Source organism: Anas acuta (assembly GCF_963932015.1).
Source record: "Anas acuta chromosome 2 unlocalized genomic scaffold, bAnaAcu1.1 SUPER_2_unloc_1, whole genome shotgun sequence".
NCBI classification, from domain to species: domain Eukaryota; kingdom Metazoa; phylum Chordata; class Aves; order Anseriformes; family Anatidae; genus Anas; species Anas acuta.
The window spans coordinates 110,931-135,451 of NW_027075980.1; the positions used below are offsets into that span (position 1 = coordinate 110,931).

At 43.3% G+C, this 24,521-nt stretch overlaps 1 protein-coding gene across 35 annotated transcripts in view; it reads right to left on the bottom strand.

Annotated features, from left to right (window-relative positions):
* Positions 1-622: 622 nt before the first annotated feature.
* The window catches only part of SCRIB (scribble planar cell polarity protein), a 114,540-nt gene continuing 90,641 nt past the window's right edge, over positions 623-24,521 (bottom strand). For 29 of the 35 annotated variants that reach the window (XM_068668151.1, XM_068668156.1, XM_068668159.1 and 26 more), the window contains 10 exons: positions 23,875-24,034; positions 22,322-22,490; positions 18,446-18,535; positions 17,945-18,133; positions 13,245-13,409; positions 12,416-12,555; positions 11,977-12,014; positions 11,054-11,128; positions 8,314-8,365; positions 623-2,957 (listed from right to left, as the gene is read on the bottom strand). In XM_068668151.1, coding sequence (XP_068524252.1) covers positions 2,797-2,957; positions 8,314-8,365; positions 11,054-11,128; positions 11,977-12,014; positions 12,416-12,555; positions 13,245-13,409; positions 17,945-18,133; positions 18,446-18,535; positions 22,322-22,490; positions 23,875-24,034 — 1,239 coding nt within the window. In that variant the 3' untranslated portion in view covers positions 623-2,796. Of the gene's footprint in view, positions 2,958-8,118; positions 8,154-8,313; positions 8,366-11,053; positions 11,129-11,976; positions 12,015-12,415; positions 12,556-13,244; positions 13,410-17,944; positions 18,134-18,445; positions 18,536-22,321; positions 22,491-23,874; positions 24,035-24,521 lie in introns of all 35 variants that reach the window. The other 6 variants (XM_068668186.1, XM_068668166.1, XM_068668161.1 and 3 more) reach the window with 5 other exon arrangements.

The following is a 24,521-nucleotide window of genomic DNA, read 5'->3' on the forward strand; positions in this document are numbered from 1 at the left end:
CTTGCTGTGCGACTTTTCCAGTAAATATCAGGGTGGTTGAAGCCCCCTAGCTGGATCAGGCCTGTGAGCATGAAGCTCCTTGTTTGTAGCTGAAGTAAGAATGTTTGCTTGGCCCCCAATTTTTAGCCATAAGCCCTCAATGTGTTCATCACCGTTTTTAAAGACAGGTCCCCCTCTGCTCCCCCTCTTCCTTGCCTGTCCCTTCTGAACAGTTTATAGCCACTGACTGCAGCACTCCAGTCATGTGCTTTATCCAACCAAGTTTCAGTGACACCAATTAGATCATAGTTTTCTAGCTGCACAGTGGCTTCCAACTCCTCCTGTTTGTTACATGTACTGGCAAAAAGACACTTAAGTTGGGCTGTTGTCCATGTCACTTTTTTAGGTGAACATACCCTGATTCCTTTTAGGCATTTCACAAGTGTTTGCTTCCCTGTTGATTCCTAATATACCAGCAGCCACTGGCTGTTCTCTATTACTCAAAACTTCATCCCCTTTCATGAACTAGAAGCAGGAAAATTACCAGCATGATTGCTAGATTATACGTTTGCTGATCATCAGAAAGAAAGTGTTGGTATAGAAATTGCAGACTTCACAAAGGGCAAACCACATTAACTAAAGGTTCTAAAATGTAAAGTAAACTTTATTATCCTTGAACCACAAAATAGATTTCTTTGGTTGTACAAATTTCACTAGTTACAGTCTTGATGCGCTAATTTTCCCTCAGAGTCTCTCAGGAGAGAAGGGGAGAGAACCCAGAACCTGGCACCAGGTACCACAAAGGGAAAGAAAAAAATCACGTTAGTCACCAAAACCAATCCAGGATTGTTTCCAAAATTGCTCTTGTTAAAAAGCATATGCTAAAATTAGATTTTAAAAAGGAAAAGCTCAAATTGCTGATGATGGAAGCAGCTATAGCTGCAGCTTGAGATTATCTGAGTTCCCCCTTCAAAGACCTGTAAAATTAGAACATGAAGTCAGTTAAAAATGATCCACTGGATTTTGGCATGAAGGGAGAGTTTCAACTATAAAAAAAAATGCATCCAGTCATACAGCAAATATACAAGCAGAAGTGCCTGCCACTCCCAAGCCCCATCCAGCCACTGAGAGGCTTAAGATACAACTCTGGTCTTACTGATGGACTGGTTCACCAGAGAGCACCATTGTATCTGTGTAGACAGATCAAACTACTGTCAAGTTCAGATGTCTTTCTCTCTATTGGAGGCATTAACAAAAACAAACCAAAACAAACAAACAAAACCCAAACAGACAAAAACAACCAAAAAAAAAAAAAACACAAGAAAAGAAAAGGGATGTTTTACTTCAGTAGTGGGCAGTAGAGCAGCAGAGACTGATTTCAGAGCAATAAGCGGTGTCAGTCTCCTCCACAAATGCAGAGGTCACTTGATACAGACTGTTCATGGCCCTTTCGTGGAAACCAGGAATGACACTCCTGCTCCTTTCTCATTTTTATTTTTCCTCCTGCATGTATTTGCCCTGTTCTATGTGGGCAGGGGCCTGAAGACAACAAGCTGGCAGAAAGCAGAACCGTGTAGTTATTGCAAGGCATAGGCCAGATCCATCTCACTTCATTGTGCTCCCTGCCTAGCAGGCACTCCTTGAGAGTCCCACACTGAGCACCCCTCATAATATCACATTTCATTTCACAGCTAGTGGGCAACACAATGGAGTCACTTACTAGTATCCTCCTATCTGTAAGACCCTATTACTCCTAACTTGACCCCAGCAATGCCATTTCCTACCCTTCCCCATTTCCTGAATCCTAACCCGCTACCTTATCTGCTGTTTACACCTCCTACCTCTGCCACCGCATCCTAATCCCCAACTACTCTGCTCTCTATTGCTGTCACACATGCACACTGCTATACCCTTGCTACACCTTTTCTACTCCTTTCTCATTTCTGCCGCAGTTCACCAAATCAGACACAATGTGGACAGAAGACAGATACCTGGCCTCCTCTGACACTTAGAACAGCATGCAGGTAGAGTGGTTCACGCTGCATGCACACAATTATGTGTATCTCTAGGTGGGTACCTGTCTCCCAGAATAGCACAAAATACTGTCAGGAGCAGTTTCCTACATGGGACAGATTGCTGCACTCACAGAGGCAAGTGAAATGGAGCTGATGCTTCCTAGAGCTGGCACAGGCTCCTGCTCGTTCAGTCGTCTTTGCTTGAGACAGTTGTCAGTGTCAGAGGGAGGCACTTCACTGAATTATTTTTTTTTCTTTTTGCCTCCAAGCTACCTACTTCCACACACTCCCAAAAGAAAGTGAGGTGACACAGTGTGGGAGGTGGAAGGAGATGCTTCTTGGCAAAAGACTGGAAATTAAATAGGAGCAAAGGCTAGAACTTCCTTCTAATTCATACCAGAGTAGAAGCTCCCATATTAACTATTTAAAAAAATATCCAAGTTGAGGAAATAACAGCCAGAGCCCTACACACTCTTACACTCATATGTTCTCCGTCCTATCCCCTCCCTCCCCCCCAATATTTACAGGCTAACAAACTGCAGCTGCCCACTGTCCTACCCACACCTCCTCTCAATTAGCCATCTTAGTCTAGTGTTGTCCTATTTTGTTTAGGACACGCCCCAGTGCACTATTGGGTGAGAAAAGAGGGTGGTTCACAGCCTTAAAGGAAGTTAGTTAACCACAATGCTCCCTGGGGTGCTCAGTTCCCATCCAGAGTCCAGGAGGCAGTGCTGTTCCTGGAGCACAGGAAGTTCAAGAGCCCTGCGTTGGGCTATTCTATCACCCAGGTGCATCAGATCATCTACGTTGGGACAGCAGTCTCCAGACTGCGCCGGCTGTGTCGGAGTTTGCGTTTGCTGCTGTACAGAGCCATTTCTTCAAGTGCTGATGCAGTAGGTGTTGATGAATCATGTGTTAGTAATGTTTCCTCTTCCTCTGGCTGCCCATCTTGCTCCTGAGGAACTGCACAAACAACAGAAGTCAAGATTTTAGGAGAAAGTGTCAGGTTAAGTGTTTAGCTGATACAGTTAATGATGACAGAGGGATATACCCAGGTACTGAATTTGAGACAGTGCTGGAGTCTTTAAGATGTGATTAAGTAATACCATGCCCGGAACTTTTAGGTGACCTGTACCTAACCTAAAGTACTGCCTACTGTGGAGTCTGGGAAGAAAGTCACACACCTCAGGTGATATCTGCCCCTAACACCCAGGATTCACTGAAAACAGTATGGAAGCACCAAGCTTTAGGAAAAAATCAAGTACATTGAAGAGACTGAGGTGTATGTTAGTGCGCTAAGCATTTTGGTAGTTTCAAAGGAGTATCAAGCCCTGAAGAGCAGTATGAGCACCAGGATGGTATGCAGTACCTACTGAGAGAGGTGAGCATTTTGGCCTGGGTTAATGTTGAAGTTGCATGACTGAAGTCCTTCCTGTGAATTTAGACTTCAACTTGGGTCCCCCACCAAAATAACTCACCAGAAAATATTCTGGCAGGACTGACCCTCAGTTAACTTGGTCTCAGGCCTTTCAGGATGTATTCCACATCTGAAGTACACTGCTGTTAAGTGCCTCCTTACTCTCCTGAAAAGAACTGGTACAGCTTACCCCATGTACTTTTACATACACCTGGAACATAAGCCCCTTGTGATAATATTGCTTGAGCATCTACTGTGAGATATTTGTGTAAAAAGGAAAAAGTTTCCTGAAGCCCCAGATTTTTTCCTTCAAGTACAAACTGGCTCCTGGGAAGCCTGCCTGAAGTCATTGAATTTAATAGAGAACCTCAAATACAGAAATCCATGAATATATATCAGATCAAACGTGCACAGTCTGCTGATGCTGAGTTGTACCTGGTAGGCCACCCTCTACTCTAGAGCCATGTTCCAAGATGTAATGTCACATTAGTTACACTACCCACATTGGAATATTTGTTATAATCCAGAAGCCTTCCTGAACTAATAACTGTAGTATCAACCTGTTGTTTGCAAAGGCCTCAGAACCAAGTGAGCATAGGTGACAAAACTGGTATCTTGAAAGGATTCTGGGATTGACAAATAGATGACTGACTTTCGAACAAAGCAAGCTGGTATAAAACAAAAGCATTGACAGACATGCAGATAAATTCAAACTGGGGAGAGGAATCAATGTGTCTCAGAGGGAATTCATTGCTCTTAGACCACTAGAAATTCTCAAAGGAGTCATCAAACATGCAAATAAGTATGATCTCAACACAGTATACTGGACTTTAAAAAAAAAAAATTAATCTTCAGCTAAAGCTCATAGGATAAAACAACACATCCTTTAGGGTATAAATAGATAAAGCATTGCCAAATTGTAGGAAGAAATTACCGTGCATCACAAAATGGAGTAGCTATCTATAGTAGGGTCAGGTTTTGGTAACTAATGAGGAGTAGAAGTGATTATGACTGCATTGAGAAAAATTGCTGATTATTCCAAGCTGTGTATCAAGAGAAGTCAAATGAAACTCAGCTACAAAAAGTGTACTAGGATTTTACAGAGTTGACTGGGCAATAACAAGGAAGGTGAAAAATTACTGCAAATGTGTACAGATTCAAGAAAAAAGCAAACACCTCTGAAATTAAAGGCCTCTGGCTTATAAAATGTAACACTACAGTTTGTTGTAGCCTGGAGCAGTTTTCTGGAAAGAATCATGTTATGCTTCTTTTATGTTCTTTTCTTGGCATTCCCAGTAGCTCATGTCAGATTATCCCAAGCCTTGTGCTGACATTTATGTCTACTTCTACAGTTGGATGAAGCTTAAGCTCAAAAAAAGTAGTATAATACTGATTGTGCATCAAATGCAACATCCTTAAATAGAAATCATGGTTCTGTATCAATTCTATAGTCATTAGGAGAAGCTTTCTGAAAACAATGCAATTCTCAGGAACACAGTTTCACTTTTGATTATTAGATATCAGAAAAGATGGGAGAACATTAGGATTCATTAGAGAAACATTAGAGAAGACATTCTGCTACTGCGTAACTCTTTATATACCTGCATTTGCAATAGTGCATAGTGATGGAACTCAACACCACAAAGTGTCAAAAAAGATGGAATAAGTAGTTTAGAAAGACTAGATAATTTTTAGAGGATTATTCCATTGATAATCCAGATACAATACCTGGCTCAAGACATCCATAATTAATAGGTCATTGAAGAAAATTGAGAAGATTCATGCAAGCAAGCTCATTTTCTCTGATTGTTACTGTCTTCCCCTAATTTACATAATCATTCACAGCTAGAGATACTGATATATTCTGAACCAGTACAGCCTCCCTTATGTCCTCCCTATCCTGACAGAAGTCAGAAAACAATGGAAAGGAACACATGCATTGCAGCTTGTATGAATCTAGAGATTCTAGATTTGTGAAATTTTGACATTTTTGTGGTAAAGAATCTGTAAAAAACAAGTTTGGAAAGCAAAAGGGTGGATGCAGTTCTTGGGACCAGAGAGGTGGCTGTAGAGGCTTGATGAGGCTAAACATGCAAGAAGAAGGTAAAGGGATCATCCGTGTTTCCCACATGTATGTGAGCTGCTGAGCTGTGTCCTAGGCCAGACTAGTAATACAAGTAGTGACTGGACAAGTGTAGGACAAGAAGATATCTTTCCCATGTAAGTTGCTGTAAACATCAGACATAACAAAGACCATGAGGAGAAAAATAACTTCTTGAATATCATAAATTGGTGTTCAATAATTAGAGCAATAGAAAGTTACAACGGATGTATTTATGAAACCTAACGGTTATAAGATTGGAAAGCAAAAGCCACTGGCTGTAAGTGATTTGGAAAGGCTGTATCATAAAACAAGAACCTAGCATGGTCCCACCCTAAAAATGCTAGTACATAGTTCATTATCTTCATGGCCTCTTAACAGCCTTGGATTTAATGTTTTTAAACACCTTTAAAAGATGATGGTGGGGGACTACTGCAGACCATTAAGTCAGACCCAAGAATGGAAGGGACTGTTTCTTAGAGCCCATCTGCAATGAGCAAAAAGAAAATCACAGGATTGTTGAGACTGAAGGGACCTCTGGAGACCATCTGGGCCAACCCCCTACCAAGCAGGTTCACCTAACACATGCTGCACAGGATGGCATCCAGGCAGGTTTTGAATGTCTCCAGAGAAGGAGACTCCACAATCTCTCCGGGCAACCTGTTCCAGTGCTCTGATCACCCTTACAATAAAGAAATGTTTCCTCATATTCAGCCAGAACTTCCTGTGTTTCAGTTTGTGCCTGTTGCCTCTTGTCCTGTCACTAGGCACCACTGAAAAGAGTGAAATGTTGTTTTGAAAGATGTAAAGAAGAGAAATATGCTAATGCTTTCCTGCAGTCAGCAGTTAAGATTTCTTGGAGTTTCTATTATATTGATATTCTATCATAAAGGTTAGGAATTGCTTATGAGTTTACCACATGGTCAAACAGCCATAATTCCATGATCAAGGAAAATTGTGATTATAACCCCAATGCATGTAGAGGTGTCACTAAATGTAGCAATTAGACATGACTAAAGCTGTATTAAATACACACTCCTTTAATTTTGGTAATAGGTTTTTCCTTCCTTTTCCCATTACAGTAAAGAAAAATACAAATAAAAATCACTCCAATTATCAGGAATTTTCTCAGTTAAATATTTTATTCCAAATATTGTCTCCACATATTCTGAGAAAAATATCTAAAAAGAGGGGAACACAGGACCAGCAGGAGGCTGGAACTGTTGCTGAAAAGGAGAGGTTTTTGAGTCCCAATACAAAAAAATGCCCAAAAATCAATGTATGCTTCATGAATTATTTTTTTTTAATCTATACACTGGCTGAAATGTTGCACTTCCCAGAAGAATGAGATGGGAAAAAAATGGAAACAAAGAAAGAAAGGAACAAAAAAAAATTGAGAGCTTTCAGGTCATTCAGGTTGGAAAAGACACCTAAGATCATCTAGTCTAACCTTTGACCCATACCAAGAGAATGCAGCTGCATCTTCAGCTGCTATTCTTCCAAATCGATTTTGGAAAACCTGCATCCTTTTTGGTGTATATCACAGCTTCATACAATGGTGACTTAAGGATTAAATAAAAATTAAAGACCGGCTCAAAAAAAACCCAAAACAATAAAACAAAAAACTCTTAATAGAGCACCACCAATTTTCTTTATGGCTTCTGTTCTCTATGAGGATGCAACAGACCAATGACAGGCAATAGTGAAGTCTGAAACCATTGTGCAATTCCTGATTATTTCTCAATCCTTCTGTGACCTGTCTTATGCAGGTTATGGAGACTAAGTAAATGGATCACCTCAAAAGTAAAAAACAGAGTTGGAAAGTTTGCACAGGCATGAGAAATAGATACTACTCTCAGGAAAGTAAACTTTTGTTGAACATCTCTACAGCAGAACCTCCTCTGGAAATGATTGTACATTGATCAATGTACATTGAAATGAATATAAATGTAAATGGATGTACATGGATCAGCAATCTGGAGTGCAGCCTTTACCAAGAGAGAACTACAAAGATAAAATTGAAAGCTTAACTGTTTCTTGTGTAAAATAAAAGAAAAATAAATAGATGTGGAGTAGGCAGAAGAAACCCAGCACCAACTGTTGAATGACACAAAAATACTATTAAAGAGGAGGCAGGCCCTGCTGAGCTCCACACTATTCCTTGAGCCACCTGAAATGATGTGGAAGATAGTCTGAGCATGTCTGTTATAGCTGGGAACAGGAAGACATACTGTAGCTAGCACAGTCTGAAGAGTCAAAGCTTTAATTAGTGTTTATTTAGGTGACCATGCACAAAGATCCACAAGGTGACCTGAAGAGTCACCGGGCTACATCCAAATGCTCTCAAATCCTAAACCAGAATGACTTTAGTTGTTGCTGCTTGCTGCTGGCAGTGAGATTCTTTGCTTTAGCAGAATGAGCACAAGGAAGACTGTAAACAATGGACATTATCCACTGCCAGCGGGTGCCAGAGGCCAAAGCTTCCCACCCATGTTCTACTATCATTTGTTACTCCAGAACACAAAACAGGAAGGAGATTAGGCATGCTTGTAACACACAATTCTCAGCAAATTAGCCATCACTGAAGTGCAATGCAGATATCCTACCCAAGACTGAATGTAGCAAGTTTCAAGGTTTCATTCTAGAATGGACAAAAAAAAAAAAGGAAAAAAAAAGTCATTTCTTCAAGCAGCAAGAAGTTGAAGTCCTTGGGGATTCCATACGCAGGCAAAGGCAAACTCTAGAACTGTGATGGGACACAAGTAGTAGCACAAAGAAGAATCCTCTGGCCATCAGCTTACCTGAGTTATTTCTGTCATCTATGTATCTGAGGTCATCAGCTGCATCGGGTGACTGGAAAAGAGCAGAAGACAGAAGCATCCATCTCTGTAACAGCAGTGCCAGGTAATTCCCCACCTCCAGCCTTCCAACACACTACAGAGAACTTCTTGCCCTCAAAGGCTCTGGTAATAAAGCAGCCAGGGCATGACCCTCAGTGAATTCACATGATTACCCCCCAACTCCCCAACATGAGGGTTGGACCCAATGATATCCCGAGGTCCCTTCCAGCCCCTACAATTCTGTGTGTGATTACACATTAACCTTTTGAGCTGAAGTCAACCAGCCCAGTGTCTGAATTGTGAGGTTAGAGGTGTGTCAGCGCACCGCATTACTCTCCCATTACTTTGTATGGGTAGGGAGGAGGGGATAGAAAGTGGCAGGAAAGGCAAAAAGCATAAAGACGATTTAAAAGGAGTAGAAACATGGGAGGGGAGCAATGACATATTTCTTTGAGAGTCTTTGATCCTAATTTTGTACCTGCACTGTTCCCAGGCCTAGCTTCTTAGGCAAAAACAAAATTTTTCTTTATTCAGGTGTGTACAGAGAACTGACATGGGATAGAAAGTGCTTACATCCCAACAGGTGGCAGAGACAGCTCTAGAAAAATGGCTAAGTGATAGCTATGAAACTGTACCAGTTCCTGCTAACATTAAAGACTTCACAGAATGAAGCCTGTTCCAAAAACCAACCAGAGCTGTCTGTAGTTCACCAGGTCAGAGTGACAGCACAATGAGAAAACAACTTTGCTCATGGTCATAAACTTGAGGTGGCTTGAAAATCAGCACTACTCCGGGCACTGGAATAAATGTCCCAAGTACTTCTTACTTCACTCAAGTAAAAAATTTAATCTAGCTGAGTATAGGACTTCGAGGACAGAAAGGTCAAAGTACTCTGTAAAGGTACTTGTTTGCATCAAAAATGGCTGCTTTTATTACTTCTACTATTCTTTCTAAGTTTGTACACAATACTTACACTGAGCTCAACGCTTCCGAGCTATACAAATGTTTCAGAAGAACTTAGTATTCCACAGGTTTAATAATGACAAATTTCTGAAACTTTTGGCCACCATTGATCAAAATCTTCTTTTAGGAGTCTTCTTGTTCAGCTCAAGAACACAAGTAGAAACTTAGTTGTAGGATAAAGAATGATGGCTCTATTCACTTCTATGGAAAGCATTAAGGAAGTTTCACAGCTGTGAGAAATGCAAGAAGCTCTCATTTACCTATAAATTTTTCCTATAAATTTTACGCATAAATTTTTATGCAAGCAATGAAATTGGTGAGGGTAGGAAAGTGGGAGATGATCTCAGTTCACTGAGTGACTTAGAAATAAAGTGAATGCAAGGTAGAAATCATGTTCTTCATGAACAGCAGAGAGCAGAACATAGGGAACTGTGTTGACTTTGGCATGTATTGCTGAGGAACACAGTGCAGCCAAATAGCATTGTGCTGATCCAAAGTGACTGACAGTTGCGTGACTATGGCCAGGAAGAAACACAGTCTTTTAATTAACTGCACTGCTGTGAGAGGTCCAGAGGAATTGCCTGATGACTTGGAGGTGTAGCCTTATCACTTAGAGGTAACTTCTCAGCTGCATCAAGACACAGTGCTGCACTATGACCTCAGCAGAGGTTTGGGGAAACTCAGGGAGCACAGGGCTGCCAGTGGGGCTTGAGTTGCCACTCCTACTCTCTACTCACTTACTTGGTACAAAACCTGGACAAGTGTGCACCACAACAGGGAAGGGATTCTTACAGAAAAAGATCAGTGACTACGAAGGGCTGGGCAACACAACCAGCAAAAGCCGTCAGCCAAGAATATGAATCAAATGTTTAACTGCCTGAGACTCCTCAAACTAGAACTCTGCTAAAGTCAGCCTGGTAGTGGGAAAAAGACCTTTTGGGACCTGGAACATTTGTGTCATGGCAGTAGGTTAAAGCCTAACATGCCCATATTTGCTAGCTTCCCACACACACTACAAATGTAAATGCAGGTATCTGCCTCATTGTCTTTTCATAAAGTTAAAACAACAACAAAAATACAGATATATAGTATCTGCTCAAATCATCTGTCATGTGCAATCAGTTAATGACTAAATCAGACAAATGCAGAAATAGGCAGCTCACATGAACGACAAAGCAGCTTAAATGACATGAGGACATAAGCTTTTTTCTCCCCTAAAAGAATCTTGCCAAGGTGCTCATGCCGCAGACTTGATGTCCTCTTACCACTATTACTTCATAACTAATCTACAGAAGCATTACAGCATAAGACAATTGTCAACAGCTGCTTCTTGGGCAGGATGCTAGATACATTCCAGTTTGAAGTTAACATTAACTCCAATTTGCAACTTCTTGGCAATTATTTCCATATTTTTTTCTTCCATTTTAGTTCTCATCTTTCACTTAATATTTCATGATCAGTTAAAGTGAAGATGTAGTTACTTTGTATTTGAAAAGGCTTTCACAATATTTTTAAAACTGTCTGGAGCGAATTTTTAACAACTTGACTGAAGTCTCCAATAATCTCAATTATAAAGCATGGTCAGCTGCCATTGCCCAATCAACAGCGACTCTGAAGAGGACTTCCTCAAGTCATTCAACCTCTCTTCTGAAGGTCATCACTTCAGGTGCAGGCAATTCTATCACATCAAACACTAACCCATCCAATAGATGGCAGAAATTCAGCATGCAGTTTATACCTGGATTTCGTAAACAGGTTTGGAGGAAGGAATAGCAGCAAATTCCCGGTAGTCAAACTTCTTTTCAGACATGGACTAGAAGGGACAGCAAATGAGAAGAAACAGAGAAGAGAGTAAGGAGAGAGAAAAGGATGGAGAGAGAGCAGCACAGCGAGTGATCTACGCAGAGCTGGAAGCAGAGCGTCTCAGTTATTGACAACAGTGTCTAGATACAGCCTCTGAAAAAAAAGGCAACTCGTGGACATGGTCTTTCATCTGTTCTGGTGTGAAGACAGGTGGTCCAAGTTGCAGAGAAAGCATATGCTCTAGTAAACTGCACACACAGAACAGGGTTCTTAACATAACCTAGTGTGAATGGAAAAATCAGTGGCAAGATTCCTGATAATTGTAGCACAGCTGATATTTCAATTTGGAGTTGTCTGTATTGTGTGACCTTAGGCAAAGCTAGGTCCTCTTTCTGTGCAGCTGCTCCCACCATTCTGTGGTCTTATTGATTTTGACAGTTCTCTGCAACAATGTCCTGTTGCATTTATACGGTGGTTAGAAAAAGTAAGATGTTGATTTCAGCTAAAGTTCTCAGTATTATGCTATTGAAGAGACAAGGGGGCAAAGTCTCTAAAGTAAAAGGCTTTCTGAACATGGAGATAGTGTAAAGGAACCAAGAAAGGGATGAAATAGTAAAACAGAGAAATGGAAAACAGATGCTACAGAGTAGCTGTAACAAAGGGGGATGCCTCTAGCAATCAGTATGACAGAGCTCCATCCACAGTGCCCTCCTCTTCACAATTCCATACATCATGCAGCCAGATTCGGATTAAATGTTTAAATAGGGATCCCATTGTCCAGATTCACACCCAAGGTGAGTAACTGAGAAACCCCAGGATTGCAGGTGAGAGAACATAGGCAAGCAGAATATGTCATACCAGCCTTCCCGGTGAAGTGACGTTCCTGGGACTGCAATCTGCAAAGGATAACACGAAAACATTATTTAGTGAATGTCTGTATTATCTGCAACACATACACACACAAACCTGCACATTCCACTTAACAGTATTTAAGTGTGATAAAAGACTAGACTCAGGGAAGACACCACAGTCTCAAAATAAATGCCTCTCTCCTTTTTAGTCATGATGCTCCTTTTAGTTCTGCTCTGGTTCCCGGGAACCGTAACTCAAATGTATTGGTCTCTCAAATTTTCTACATGTCAGGATTATCTCTTATGCTGAGAAATGTCATGAGCTTAGAAGGCACTTGCAACTTTAGCTGAACGAAGAAACTGCTTTAGCAAGTCTGTTTTCAAGTAAGTTAAACTACAGAAGCATTAACTTTTTTTCCTTAGAGATACAGATAGCTGTACAGTACCTTCCAGTGGTGTTGGTGATGGGGTAGGAACAGGTGAAGGTGACTCTGCCAGCTGCTCCAGAGTGCTGCGTTTTTTCCCCTCCTTGGACTTGGCAATGACCATTTGGGCTTTAAGAGCATCCTGTTCAAGGGATTTCATCCTGTCTCAGAAAGAAGGAGGGAGGGAGAAAAAGGCATCAGATATTGCCTTCTCTGTAAAAGATAATGCCCTCTTCTGTGCCCAGCAACTGGACCACAGTCAACAAGCTGAGTGCAGAAAGGCAGATTAAGTACTTTTGGTTCCCTGAGGCAGACAGATTTTCAAAGCAGGAGAGAACAGCTTGGTTTGCTCTCATCAGACATTGCTGTCCTGAAACACACATGCTCACATGTGTGTTGAAGAGACAGAGCCTGGAGCTAAGCATCAACCCAATGCAATGCTGCAGGCCTTCTCAGAGGTGCTATATAGGAAGGAGAGCAACCCAAATTAGGAAACAAGGAAGGGAATGGCCAGGACTCAGATGAGTAGGATTTGTTTCACTCTCCTCTTTGCTCTCAGTGTGTTGCATCTTAACCCTCTTATGTCATTAGGAGATTATGAAATACCTAAGAAAAAGTACATTCAGCCCTCAGAAATGTCCGCTCCCACCCAGCCAAACAGACCCAGCATCCCCCCTTCATTCTCATTAACTGTTAGTAGTCTGTGGGACCTTAGAGAAATGAACACCAGCAACAGCTAAAAATCTTCTCCCTACCCCTAGCAGGTCACAGGTTGGTGCACTGCATTAGGATGTGGGGACACAGACAGGACAGTTGAGCATGCAGCCAGCAGGGTTGGGGCTGTGCACACCTGGATTGGCTTCCTGACCCAGGGATTCTTGAGGCGTGACTCTGCACTGGACTAGACATCTGAGCTGGCCTGGCCCCGGGAGCAGGTGCCCACTGTCGGGACTGGTACAGCTTCCTGGCCAGATCCTGCTCGTACTGTTTAATACTGTCTTCAAGAGTTGAGGATCTGAAGAGGAGGAAGAGGAGGAGGAGGAAGAAGAAGAGAGGGAGGAGGAAAAGGAACAGGAGATGATGGTGATGAACATTACAGTGGACAAGCACAGGGAAAGAAAGAAGCAGATACATGAACATAACCTGGAAAGGGGAAGTGTGTGTCTGATAATAGGCATAGCCTTGATTAGAACAGGCTCCTATATATCTGATCCTGCCCAACACCAACTGCTGTATTAGAAGCAGTAACCTCCAGAGGGCAATCTGGGATGATGTGCCCACAAGTGTTAGCCTTCAGAGTCTAAGTAGGTGGCCCTCCTGGGAGGAAAGGACTAGAAACACTCAGCAGACCAGTGGAAATGCCCAGGAGGTAGTTCAAAGAAGTGTGTGCGTGTATGAAGCAGACTGAGGGCATACAGGACATGAGTGTGTGTATGTGCATGCACATTTGATCACCTCTGTACATTTGCATACAAACATCTGACCACCTTTAGCATGCACCTTTGTTTGACCATGATAAAATGAGATCATGGAATCACAGAATATCCCCAGTTGGAAGGAACACATGACAATCATTGAGCCCAGCTACTGACTCCACACAGGGCAACCTAAGAGTTAAACTATATCTCTGAGAATGTTGTCCGAATGCTTCTTGAACACCACTAACAGGCTTGGGACCGCGACCATGTCTCTGGGGAGCCTGTTCCAGTGCCCAACCACACTCTCAGTGAAGAAGCTTTCCCTAACCCCCAGCCTGACCCTCTCCTGTCGCAGCTCCATGCCGTTCCCTTGGGTCCTGTCACTGTCACCAGAGAGCAGAGCTCAGCGCCTGCCCCTCCTCTCCCCTCATGAGGAAGCTGCAGGCCGCCATGAGGCCTCCCTTCAGTCTCCTCTTCTCTAGGCTGAACGAACCAAGTGACCTCAGCTGTTCCTCATACATCTTCCCCTCTCGTCCTTTAACCACCTTTATTGCCTTCCTTTGAGCACATTCTATTATTTTTATACCCTTCTTATATTGCAGAGCTCCAAACCGCACACACTATTCAAGGTGAGGCCACACCAATGCAAAACGGGCATGCACATTATGAAGGGTCTGTTTGCTGCAGGCCCTGAAACACTTGCAATTGCAGAGATGAGTGCATCCATATGTGCACATTGGGAAAACTGCCAAGATGCATATAGGCCTCGCTGTACTGCCGTTCCCCCTCAATATGTGCCTGTACCTTCTCAGTCACACTCTTCCTATGGTACCACTGTCAACAGCTGTGTGCACTGAGAACACTTATGTAGCACGGTCCTCAGTGTGTTTGTCCCAAGAGAGGACAGGGGAGTGGGTGTGTGGGGGTGGGGTGAGGATGGGGGGGCATCACATGTCCTGTCAGGGCACTGATGACACAGGGAGAAAAAGGAAAGCCCAAGATGGTGCGAATTGATGGGGTCACAAGTGACAGCACACAGATCAGAGAACTGGAAAGAAGCAGAAGATAGAAGATTAGAAAGAAAGTAATAAAACCAGTGGCATGCACTTAAAGAAAATACAGATTAGTGAGGCTGCAGCACCATGTGCAGGGCAATCCAGTCCTCCCTCCCACATGTGGTGCTGCCTGGGGACCTCTGGAAACAAGACATGAGCCCCAGCTGCCATCATGTCATTGCACTTGCTCTAGCATTTACAGAAGATGGCTCCTAAGACCAGATCCGTGAGATCTGTGGTAGTAGGGGACAGTCCATCCTTACCAAAAGGGGCTCAATATGGTAACTGACTGTTTCCTGCTGATGCCAATAAAAGCAAGGACTTAGCACTACCCAAAGAATCAGGCAGACACTTCTCTTGAGAGCTGAATAAAAATCTACACCTTGCTCTCAGAAGCAAAGTGAAGCTGAGAAGCTGGTGTGCGTAACTTCAAAACAGTTACATGGAATCTAACAGCTCAAAACCTATGCAGCTCCAAGCAGCTTCTCCTCATGCATTTTCTTAACTCTCCCTTCCCTAGTTCATTTTCTGTGAACAAAACATGCTTAAAAGGCATGAAGATATGATCTATCTCCTGACAAAAGTGGACAAAAACACTATACTCAACACTCACTAAGCCTTCTACAGTGTAATGTAAAACTTGACTGTAATCTAAGCAATTTCAACAAATGCCCAGCTGACTCAAAAGGACCAGCAGGTGTATGGCAATGTTATAGGAGCAAATTATGTGATCAGTTAAAAAAAAAAAAAAGTTGTTTATTCCCATCATTTTCAGATTTCTTTATCTGCTAGCAACAGTAACAAGATCATGTAAGAACACAGACTCCTCAGGCAAGTGATGTACATTCTGTGACATAGTAGAGTCCTTGTAATGTCTATGTTTTCAAACGTTTGAACATGCAATGTCACGTTTCTCCACTTTATATTCCACCATAAACAAGGCTTTTATTATAGAATTACCTGGACATGTTAATGTTTAGGCTTTGGAAGAATCGGAGCTAATACAGTTTAAAACCCTTTTGTCCTATTATTTTCTGCCCAAGCAAAAAGTTGCTCTCCATGTTTTTTATAAGCCTCCTTTAAATACTGAAAATCTGAAGTCTCTGTGAAGCCTTCTCTTCTTCAGGCTGAACATCTGCAGCTCCTCCAGCCTGGCTTCAGAGGAGAGGTGCTCCAGCCCTCTGATCATCTTCATGGCCCTCCTCTGGACCTGCCTGAACAGATCCACAGCCTTCTTGTGCTGGGGGCCCCAGGCCTGGATGCACTATGGTCTGTAACCACATATTGGTTCTACAACACCTGCCCAGTTTCTAGCCCTATAATACAATGACAATGCCTCTATTGTGGCAGGCATTGTTCATGAACTTTCTTCCATGTGTCAGTATTTTTGTAAAAGGGTGGTTCCTGCCTTAATGTGAAAATACAGAACCTCCATTTGCAAACAATGCCTCCTGACAAGTCATGACACACAAGCCATGGGAACTACAACAACTAGAACAGGAGTGTGATGCCAAATACAGCAGAACATTCAGCAAGTCAGAGTAGCAGACAGAATTCCATAGTATCTGGAGCATGAGACAATAGCACAGGAAGGAAGCAATCCTGTCAGAGCACACTGTGGTGAAATCCTGACTCATCGCTGTACCTGTATGTAGACACCCCCATGTCTGGGGTGCAGGTGAAGGAGAGATTGTTGAGTATAGATTCACTCAGATTGGAAGGGACCTCTGAAGGTCATCTGATCCTAAAGCTGCTCAAAGCAGGGCCAGCTTTAAAGGTATAACAACCTACATATACAAAGGTATAACATGCTACAAGAAGACAGAAATCACTCTCTTCCAAATTAAGGTTTTGTGTAACAGGTAGGCTTTCCAGTGACTTGATCAGCTTTCTGACACTGCAGGGTAGTGCACTGAAATTAAGGCAATGCTTCGGGAAAAAAAAAAATCATCTGAGACAGACCAAAGGGATTATCTAAGGCAATGGAGCTGGAGCATGCTAAGAAAATTCCTCCTAAAGGACAAGAGCCCTGGTACTGTGAACATTAGTTGAACCCAGCTCAGCAAAACTATAACCAGATTGATCTGTTATATGATCAAGTAACAATGGGAAGGTGTGTACCATTAAAACCCTAGATCAGCATACATAGTCAGCTCTCATCATTGATAATTCCACTATACATTTCTTCATCCTCAGAGCCTCAGAAGGCAGCACCATTATAATCCAAATCTAACCACAAACACTGATATTGCTAGGTGGTACAACTCACAGTATTACCTCCAACATCCTATCTAGCAGGCTGGCAACGTTGAGTTGCTAGCAGCCATGTTCTTCTGAAAGTTCTCACTCAACCCCCCAGAAAAACTGCTGCATTTATCATCTGAATGCCTGTTACAGGAGCATTCAGGAAAGAAAACTATAATTTGTTACAGGAGCAGCTTGACTAATTCTTGAAAGGAATTATATTACACAGTAAGGGCCTGGACTAGCCTCCAATCTAAAGATCAATCTAAAGTAGGAAGACCTCTTTCAAAACAAATTTTTAATCACTCTCACAGCTCATGGAACAAACAGCTTGTGTGGATAAAAATGTCCTCATCTTGCTCATTTCTTGGCTTCAGCCAGTCTACCAGTTTAGCGACACTGAATATGTGAAATGCTCTTTCTGTTTCTCATTTTGAATGTCACCTCACAGCTTTGATAAATACCATCATTCCCCACGTATTACAAAAGAGGGGGGGAACTCTGTGCTGAGAGGAAAGAGATACAGTCACCATCACATAAAGCTGTTTGAGTTGTGTATTTTATAAAACTCAGTCTTCATGACTGTATGAGCACTGTTGAACTATAAGACATCTCCCTCATGTAGCTGTCAGAAGCAGATGAGCTCAGCCAAGCAGTAGATGCTTTGCACTGTTTGAACAGAATCAAAGTGCAACTACATCGTCTCCCAGCTTATGACATAGGGAGGTTTCTTTGTTTCCCATTTTTAACACCATGGATTCCAAGACATGCAGCAGCTCCCCTTTCTCTGAACTAGCTTAGTGAAGAGAATAGTAATGGTTCATCTGTCTCACCGTGCTGCCCTCCACATTGCTCGTTTCTCTGCCTCCAGAGCACGACGTTCTGCTGGAGAAAGCTCCTTCTCTTGACTGCTAAGGAGCTCAGGACTCTGCATTCGCAATCGCTCCTGGTGCCGCCGTTCAGCTTTGGCTGTCCGCACAGGTGCCACTGGATCCCCAGCTCCAAGATTTAATGGACTCAACCTTGGCAGAGAGACAAAAGCGGTGAGAAACAGGCAGGCCTGGTTCAGTACAACTCTGTCTGCTCTTCTCAAGGTGAAATGTGATGATCAACATCCACAATCAACTGTTCTGTACCACAATTAGGTCCGAGGGTATCATCTTGGGGGATGGAAGGAGGACACAAAATTAAACTTCTGCTAAGAAGTTGGTTCCAATCAATTTCCCCTTTTCCACAAAATTCTTCCTTTCACACCCTGTATTTGCTAAAAAGTAGGAGTCACCTGCTCTGTCATCTGGCAGTTTCTACGCAAAGGACATTGCTCATCTACTTACCCAGATATAGAGTTGGTTCTCTGTTCAGGCTTCATTGCCTCTTCCAGTGAATTCCTCTGTGAGCTGTTGTTCTCATTAACCTCTGAGGACCTAGACCACAAAAGCATGTCAGCTAACAGTATCGCAGGCTGGCATATCCAAAGAGTATTCAGAATATCCAAGCTATAGCATACAGTAACTAGTTGAGTTTGAAGACACAACCCTTAATGCTTTTGCAGAACAGCTTTTTTTTCCATTGCTGCAAGCATTTTTTTATTGATTTCATACCTGTTCATGTTCTCTACGTTCAGTTTTCCTCATTTTTGCCAACCTCTTCTCAGTGGTTTGTGGGGATAGGACAAGGGGCAATGGTTAAAAAATGGAGCACAGGAAGTTCCACACCAACATGTGAAAGAACTTCTTCACGGTGAGGGTGACAGAGCTCTGGGACAGGCTGCCCAGGGAGTTTGTGGAGTCTCCTTCTCTGGAGATATTTAAGGCCCGTCTGGATGCCTACCTGGGCAGCCTGCTCTAGGGAAACTGCTTTGGCAGGGCAGTTGGACCTGATGATCTCTTGAGGTCCCTTCCAACCCCTACAATTCTGTCATTCTGTGATTTAGAAGTCAACCGTGCCCCCTCCACTACCACACACACTCTTCAAATGTAATACATTGGGCTTGCTGACAAGTTCTTGCCCTGCCCTAGTCTGGCTCTTTCCAGCTTCCTGTACACAATGGGCAGCCCTATCATGTACATCGTATGGCTACTTCCAGCTTTTTCATTTGCTGATGTCAGATATGCAAAAATGTTAACAAAGGATGATCAATCCTCCTGAGTTGTAAGTGAATGCATGTCTGGGCTAGGGACAAATCCTGATTGATCTCAGAGCCGTGACTCTCATTGCAGCCACTCTATGCACACTCTGCTTGACACACTGAGGATTTATGCTCATAAACAAACTGCTGCATGTCAGATCAGCTGAACTGTAGGTCACACAGCACTTCCTTCCAGAGGTTAAGCACATGCCCACAGTCACTGCAGCTCAGCTGGAAGTCAGAAAACTTATTAAATGTTTGAGCCCTTATTGTTACTGCTCAAGTTTATTTTTATTAAATTCCAGTTTCTGTTTCAGCATGATGAGAAAAAAAATTTCAAGATGTACACATCTAGATGTACACGCCTAATCCATTACCTCTGCTTTGTACAAGCATGAATCAAAAGTCTTATATAAGTCTTATATAAGCGGTTGCCTATTCTTACACAGGTAAGCACTGTAAGCTTGAAGCTGAACACATTCTCAGAGCCCTTCACTGTAAAATCACTGCTGGCTGAGCAAAGCAATCTGATGGAACCAGGCTTACTGTTCTCTAGCTTCCCACATTTCAATATGAAAAAAGTAGGGATAAGTAGGCCTTCGTATCAAACCAAGCAGCTGGTGCGCATTTGGCTGATGTTCTCCTTTAGAGCTGATGAGTAATAGGCTAAGGTCAGCACAGAAGGTGGAAGATTCTCAGTGCATTCATCATGTGAGAAATTGCTCAACAGAGACTGGATAGAAACAATGGAGAGAAATGAGATTCAAAAAAGAAAAACAAAGATGAGTGTTTTCAGCCTCTGTAAAACTGCCCCCCCAAAAAAGTGTTTGGGAAAAAAAAATACATTTGTAACACAGACTCAGAAGAGAAAGCCATAGAATCTTAGAATGGTTTTGGTTGGAAGGGACCTTAAAGATGATCTAAATCCAACCGCCCTGCCATGGGCAAGGATACCTCCCACTAGACCAGGTTGCTCAAAGCCCCACCCAACCCGGCCTTGAGCACTTCCAGGGATGGGGCATCCACAGCTTATCTCGGCAACCTGTTCCACTGCCTCACAACCCTCAGATTAAAGAATTTGTCTTATATCTAATCTTAATCTACCTTCTCCTCGTTTAAAGCCATTACTCCTTGTCCTATCACTCCACTCCCTGACAAGGAATCCCTCCCCAGCTTTCCTGTAAGCCCCCTTTAGATATTGGAAAGTTGTTAGAAAGTCTTTCCGGAGCCTTTTCCCAGCTGAACAACCCCAACTCTCTCATCCTGTCTTCACAGGAGAGGTGCTCCAAACCCTTGATCACTTTTGTGGCCCTCATCTGGACTTGTTCTAATACTTTTGTGTCCTTGTGCTGTGGATCACAGGGCTGAGCACAGCACTCCAGATGGGGTCTCACGAGAGCAGAGCAGAGCACAGAATGGTTGAGGTTGGAAGGGACCTCCGGAGATCACCTAGACCAACCCCCCTGCTCAAGCAAGGTCACCTAGGACCTTGGAAGGGACCTTAACGATCATCTAATTCCAAATCCCTCCCACCCTCACCCCACACAAAACAGGCAGGGACACCTTCCACTAGACCAGGTTCTTCAAAGCCCCGTCCAACATGGCCTTAAACACTTCCACGGATAGGGCATCCACAACCACTGGACAACTTGTTCCACTGCCTCACCACTCACATAGTAAAGACTTTCTTCCTTATATCTAATCTAAACCTACCCTCTTCTAGTTTAAAGCCATTATTCCTTGTCCTGCCGCTCCACTCCGACAGAGTCCCTCTCCAGCTTTCCTGTAGCCCCCTTTACGTATTAGAAGGTTGTTATAAGGTCTTCTCCAGGCTGAACAACCCCAACTCCCTCAGCCTGTCTTTGTAGGAGAGGTGTTCCAGCCCTTTGATCATCTTTGTGGCCCTCCTCTGGACTCATTCTAATACTTCTGTGTCCTTCTTATGCTGGGGATCCCAGCGCTGAACGCAGTACTCTAGGCGAGGTCTCATGAGAGCAGAGTAGCAGGGAGTATCACTTCCCTAGACCTGTATTTGATGTAGCCTAGGATATGGTTGGTTTTCTGGGCTGCAAGTGTACATTGCTGGCTCATGTTGAGCTTCTCATCCACCAGCACCTCCAGGTCCTTCACCTCAGGGCTGCTCTCAATCCATTCTTCACCCAGCCTGTATTTGTGCTTGGGATTGCCCTGGCCCAGACACAGGACCTTGCACTTGTTCTAATACTTCTGTGTCCTTCTTGTCCTTGTGCTTGGCCTCATGAAGTTCACTAGATGCACCTCTTGAGCCTGTCAAGGTCCCTCTAGATGGCATTCCTTCCCTTCAGCATGTCTATCATACCACACAGCCTGGTGTCATCAGCAAACTCGTTGAGGTTGCACTCGATCTCACTGTCCATGTTGCCAACAAAGATGTTAAATAGTGCTGGTCCTAATACTGACCCCCGAGGAACACCATTTGTTACTGATCTCCACCTAGACACTGAGCCATTGACTGCACTGACTCTTTCAGTGTGACCATCCAGCCAATTCCTTACCCACGGAGCTGTCAATCTGTCAAATCCTTGTGTGTCCATTTTAGAGACAAGGATATCATGGAGGACAGTGACAAATGCTTTGAATACACTCAGGTAGATGAAGTCAGATAAGGACAAATCCAAAGGTGGGTGCTGCAGTTTTATTCTAGTTTTATTCTATTTACTGCAGCCTTATTTTTATTTGAAGTTTTATGAGAAGCCTTTTCTCATTCCCCAGCTCTGTGCCCAAGAATGAGAAAACAACATCAAAACAACATGGAGAACAAGTCCAGGAGAACCAGGAATCAATACCCTAAAAAAATCAAAGCTAGGTCCAGCACCAAGGCTTATCACAAGTTATCTATCACCAAAAATCAATGGCTCTACATACCAAAGTACAGAGCTGAAGAAGGTATTCTTCTGAAAAGAAAGAGCTGGAAAAACAAAACCCCATACTGTGTGGTTTTATGTTGAAGCTGAGATAACGTCCAGCCTCTTCCCTGAAAATTACTGATGCTGAGACACCTCAGACACACGCAGGTGGCACTGAGCTATCAGTCTTGTCTTACCGAGTTCCTGGAGGCTGGATGCTCCTTCCATTTAGTCTCTCAATCTTGTACTCAACTCCTTCAATGATGACACTGGACTGCATGCTCATTTCAGGCACTTGTTTTATCATCTCATCCTCTTCCACTTCTTCTTCCAACAGAAGGGTACGTTTCTGCTGCAGCTTTCGAGCTGTCAAAATAATACAGACTCTTCTTACACCACAAGACACTCAGTAAAACCCCACAAGGATGAAGCTTCTATGCAGAACTTATGCTCATCATCCCTTCAAGTCTGCGCTCTTCACCATTTCCTTTGTTTCTCCTCCACTGCACTAATGTTTCAGATGTAATTGCATTCCCTCAGTTCTGCCCTCCCTCATCAATAAGCCTCCACTCCTAGAGGCTTATTGTAGTTTAACCCAGCAGGCAACAAAGCACCACACAGCCATTCACTCACTCCACCCACACAGTGGGATGAGAGAGAATACTAGAATATACAAAAAAAAAAAAGTGATGCAGAACCACCCACTGACTGACACTCCCTAAGCAGCAACAACCCCCCCACCCCATTTTATTGTTCCACATGACATCATATGGGATATCCCTTTGGTCAGTTTGGGCCAGCTGCCCTGGCTGTGTCCCCTTGCAGCTTCTTGTGCACCTCCATCCTCCTCGCTGGCATGGCAGCACGAGAAGCTGAAAAGTCTTGTACTAAGTGTAAGCACTGCTCTGTGGCAACTAAAATATTAGTATGTTTAAGTATTATTCTCATCCTGAATCCAAAACACAGCATCGTACCAGCTACCAGGAAGAAAATTAACTCTGTCAACTCTACCTCAGCCAAAACCAGGACTGGAGTGATGAAAAACCCTCTCCTCCTGGCACCGAGTCAAAGGGAACCATTAGGCAGGCAGGTAGCTGCACAGGACCCAAGAGGAACAGGAACAAAAGGAGCCTGTGAATAGGCTACTCTCTGCAGGCAGGTGTTCTGACCAATCTACTGTAACTGCGAAGTTAATAACGATGCTTGGCCTCTTTTATTAAATGTTTTTAAAATAAGAAAACGCAAGTGGAACACTTGTGCAAGTGTGCCTAATTCAAAACATGACTAGGGATCTTTATGACAAGATTTAGAAATTTCCAAAGCTGTAGTTTGCTGGCAGTGGTAGCACAAAACAGCAGAAATCTTTGGGTAACTGCTACAATTGCAGAGATCCAGAGGGTGTAACTGATGATTTTGAAGTACTTTACTGGGATATTTCGTCTTGAGTAAGCTAAAATTTCATTTATTATCTGGGCAATCTTCACTGTGAGATTTCTCTTCCCCGTTTTTTTTTTTTTTAATTCTTGTACTCAGAATTGTCCTGATTAGAGGTTGTGTTTTACACAGTAACAGTGGAGCAGCCAATAAGCTCATTCAAGTTCACATATGTCAAGCAGTTACCAGGCCTTTTTAATAACCACCCACACACTTTTGCAGGTCTTGGATTCCTTGCGTGTGTGCTATCTCATGCCTCCCATAGAGGTAGGATTCACTTAACAGGCCAAATTTCCCTGCACAGATTGAAGCATACCTTCTTCTTCCTTCATTTTCTTCAGGTCATCCTCTCCTACCAAGGAGACACGCTTGGGAGGCTTATCCATCTGCTGCTGCTTAACCTCAACTTCAAAATACTTCTGCCTCTCGCGGAAGGATCGCTGCTCGGGGCTGTGCAGTCCACTTGGCATTGGCACCTGTGGGAGATGCACCAGCACTGTCCACAGAGTGACCAAACCAAGGCTCTCTCCCCATACCACCCTGAATACTGCCCTGTGTGTGCCCACCCCACTCACATACCCACACCCTCCTCCTCCTCCACAGCCCTTCAGTGTGTGCCCACACTGGGATCCTGTCTCCACATCCACAGTCCCGAAAGACTGAATCCTCTTTGAGTCCCTGTCCTAGTTCCTGCTCCAGTCACCAGAACTCACCTCTAGGGCAGTTTTGGATTTCTCTGTGCTGGTCTGACCAGGCAATTCCTACAGAGAAGTGGGCACACTCTAAAAAGAGGGTTTTCCACCATCACTCCTCTCCCAAAACTAAGTGTCAATGATGCAATATAAAACAGCAGCAGTCAGGGACATCAGCTGATGGACTGGTTCACAGAACAGTCACAAGAATAACACAAGGCAAGGCTGCTTCAGACTTAGCAATTGTGAATAGTGGGCAAAGAGGACTTAA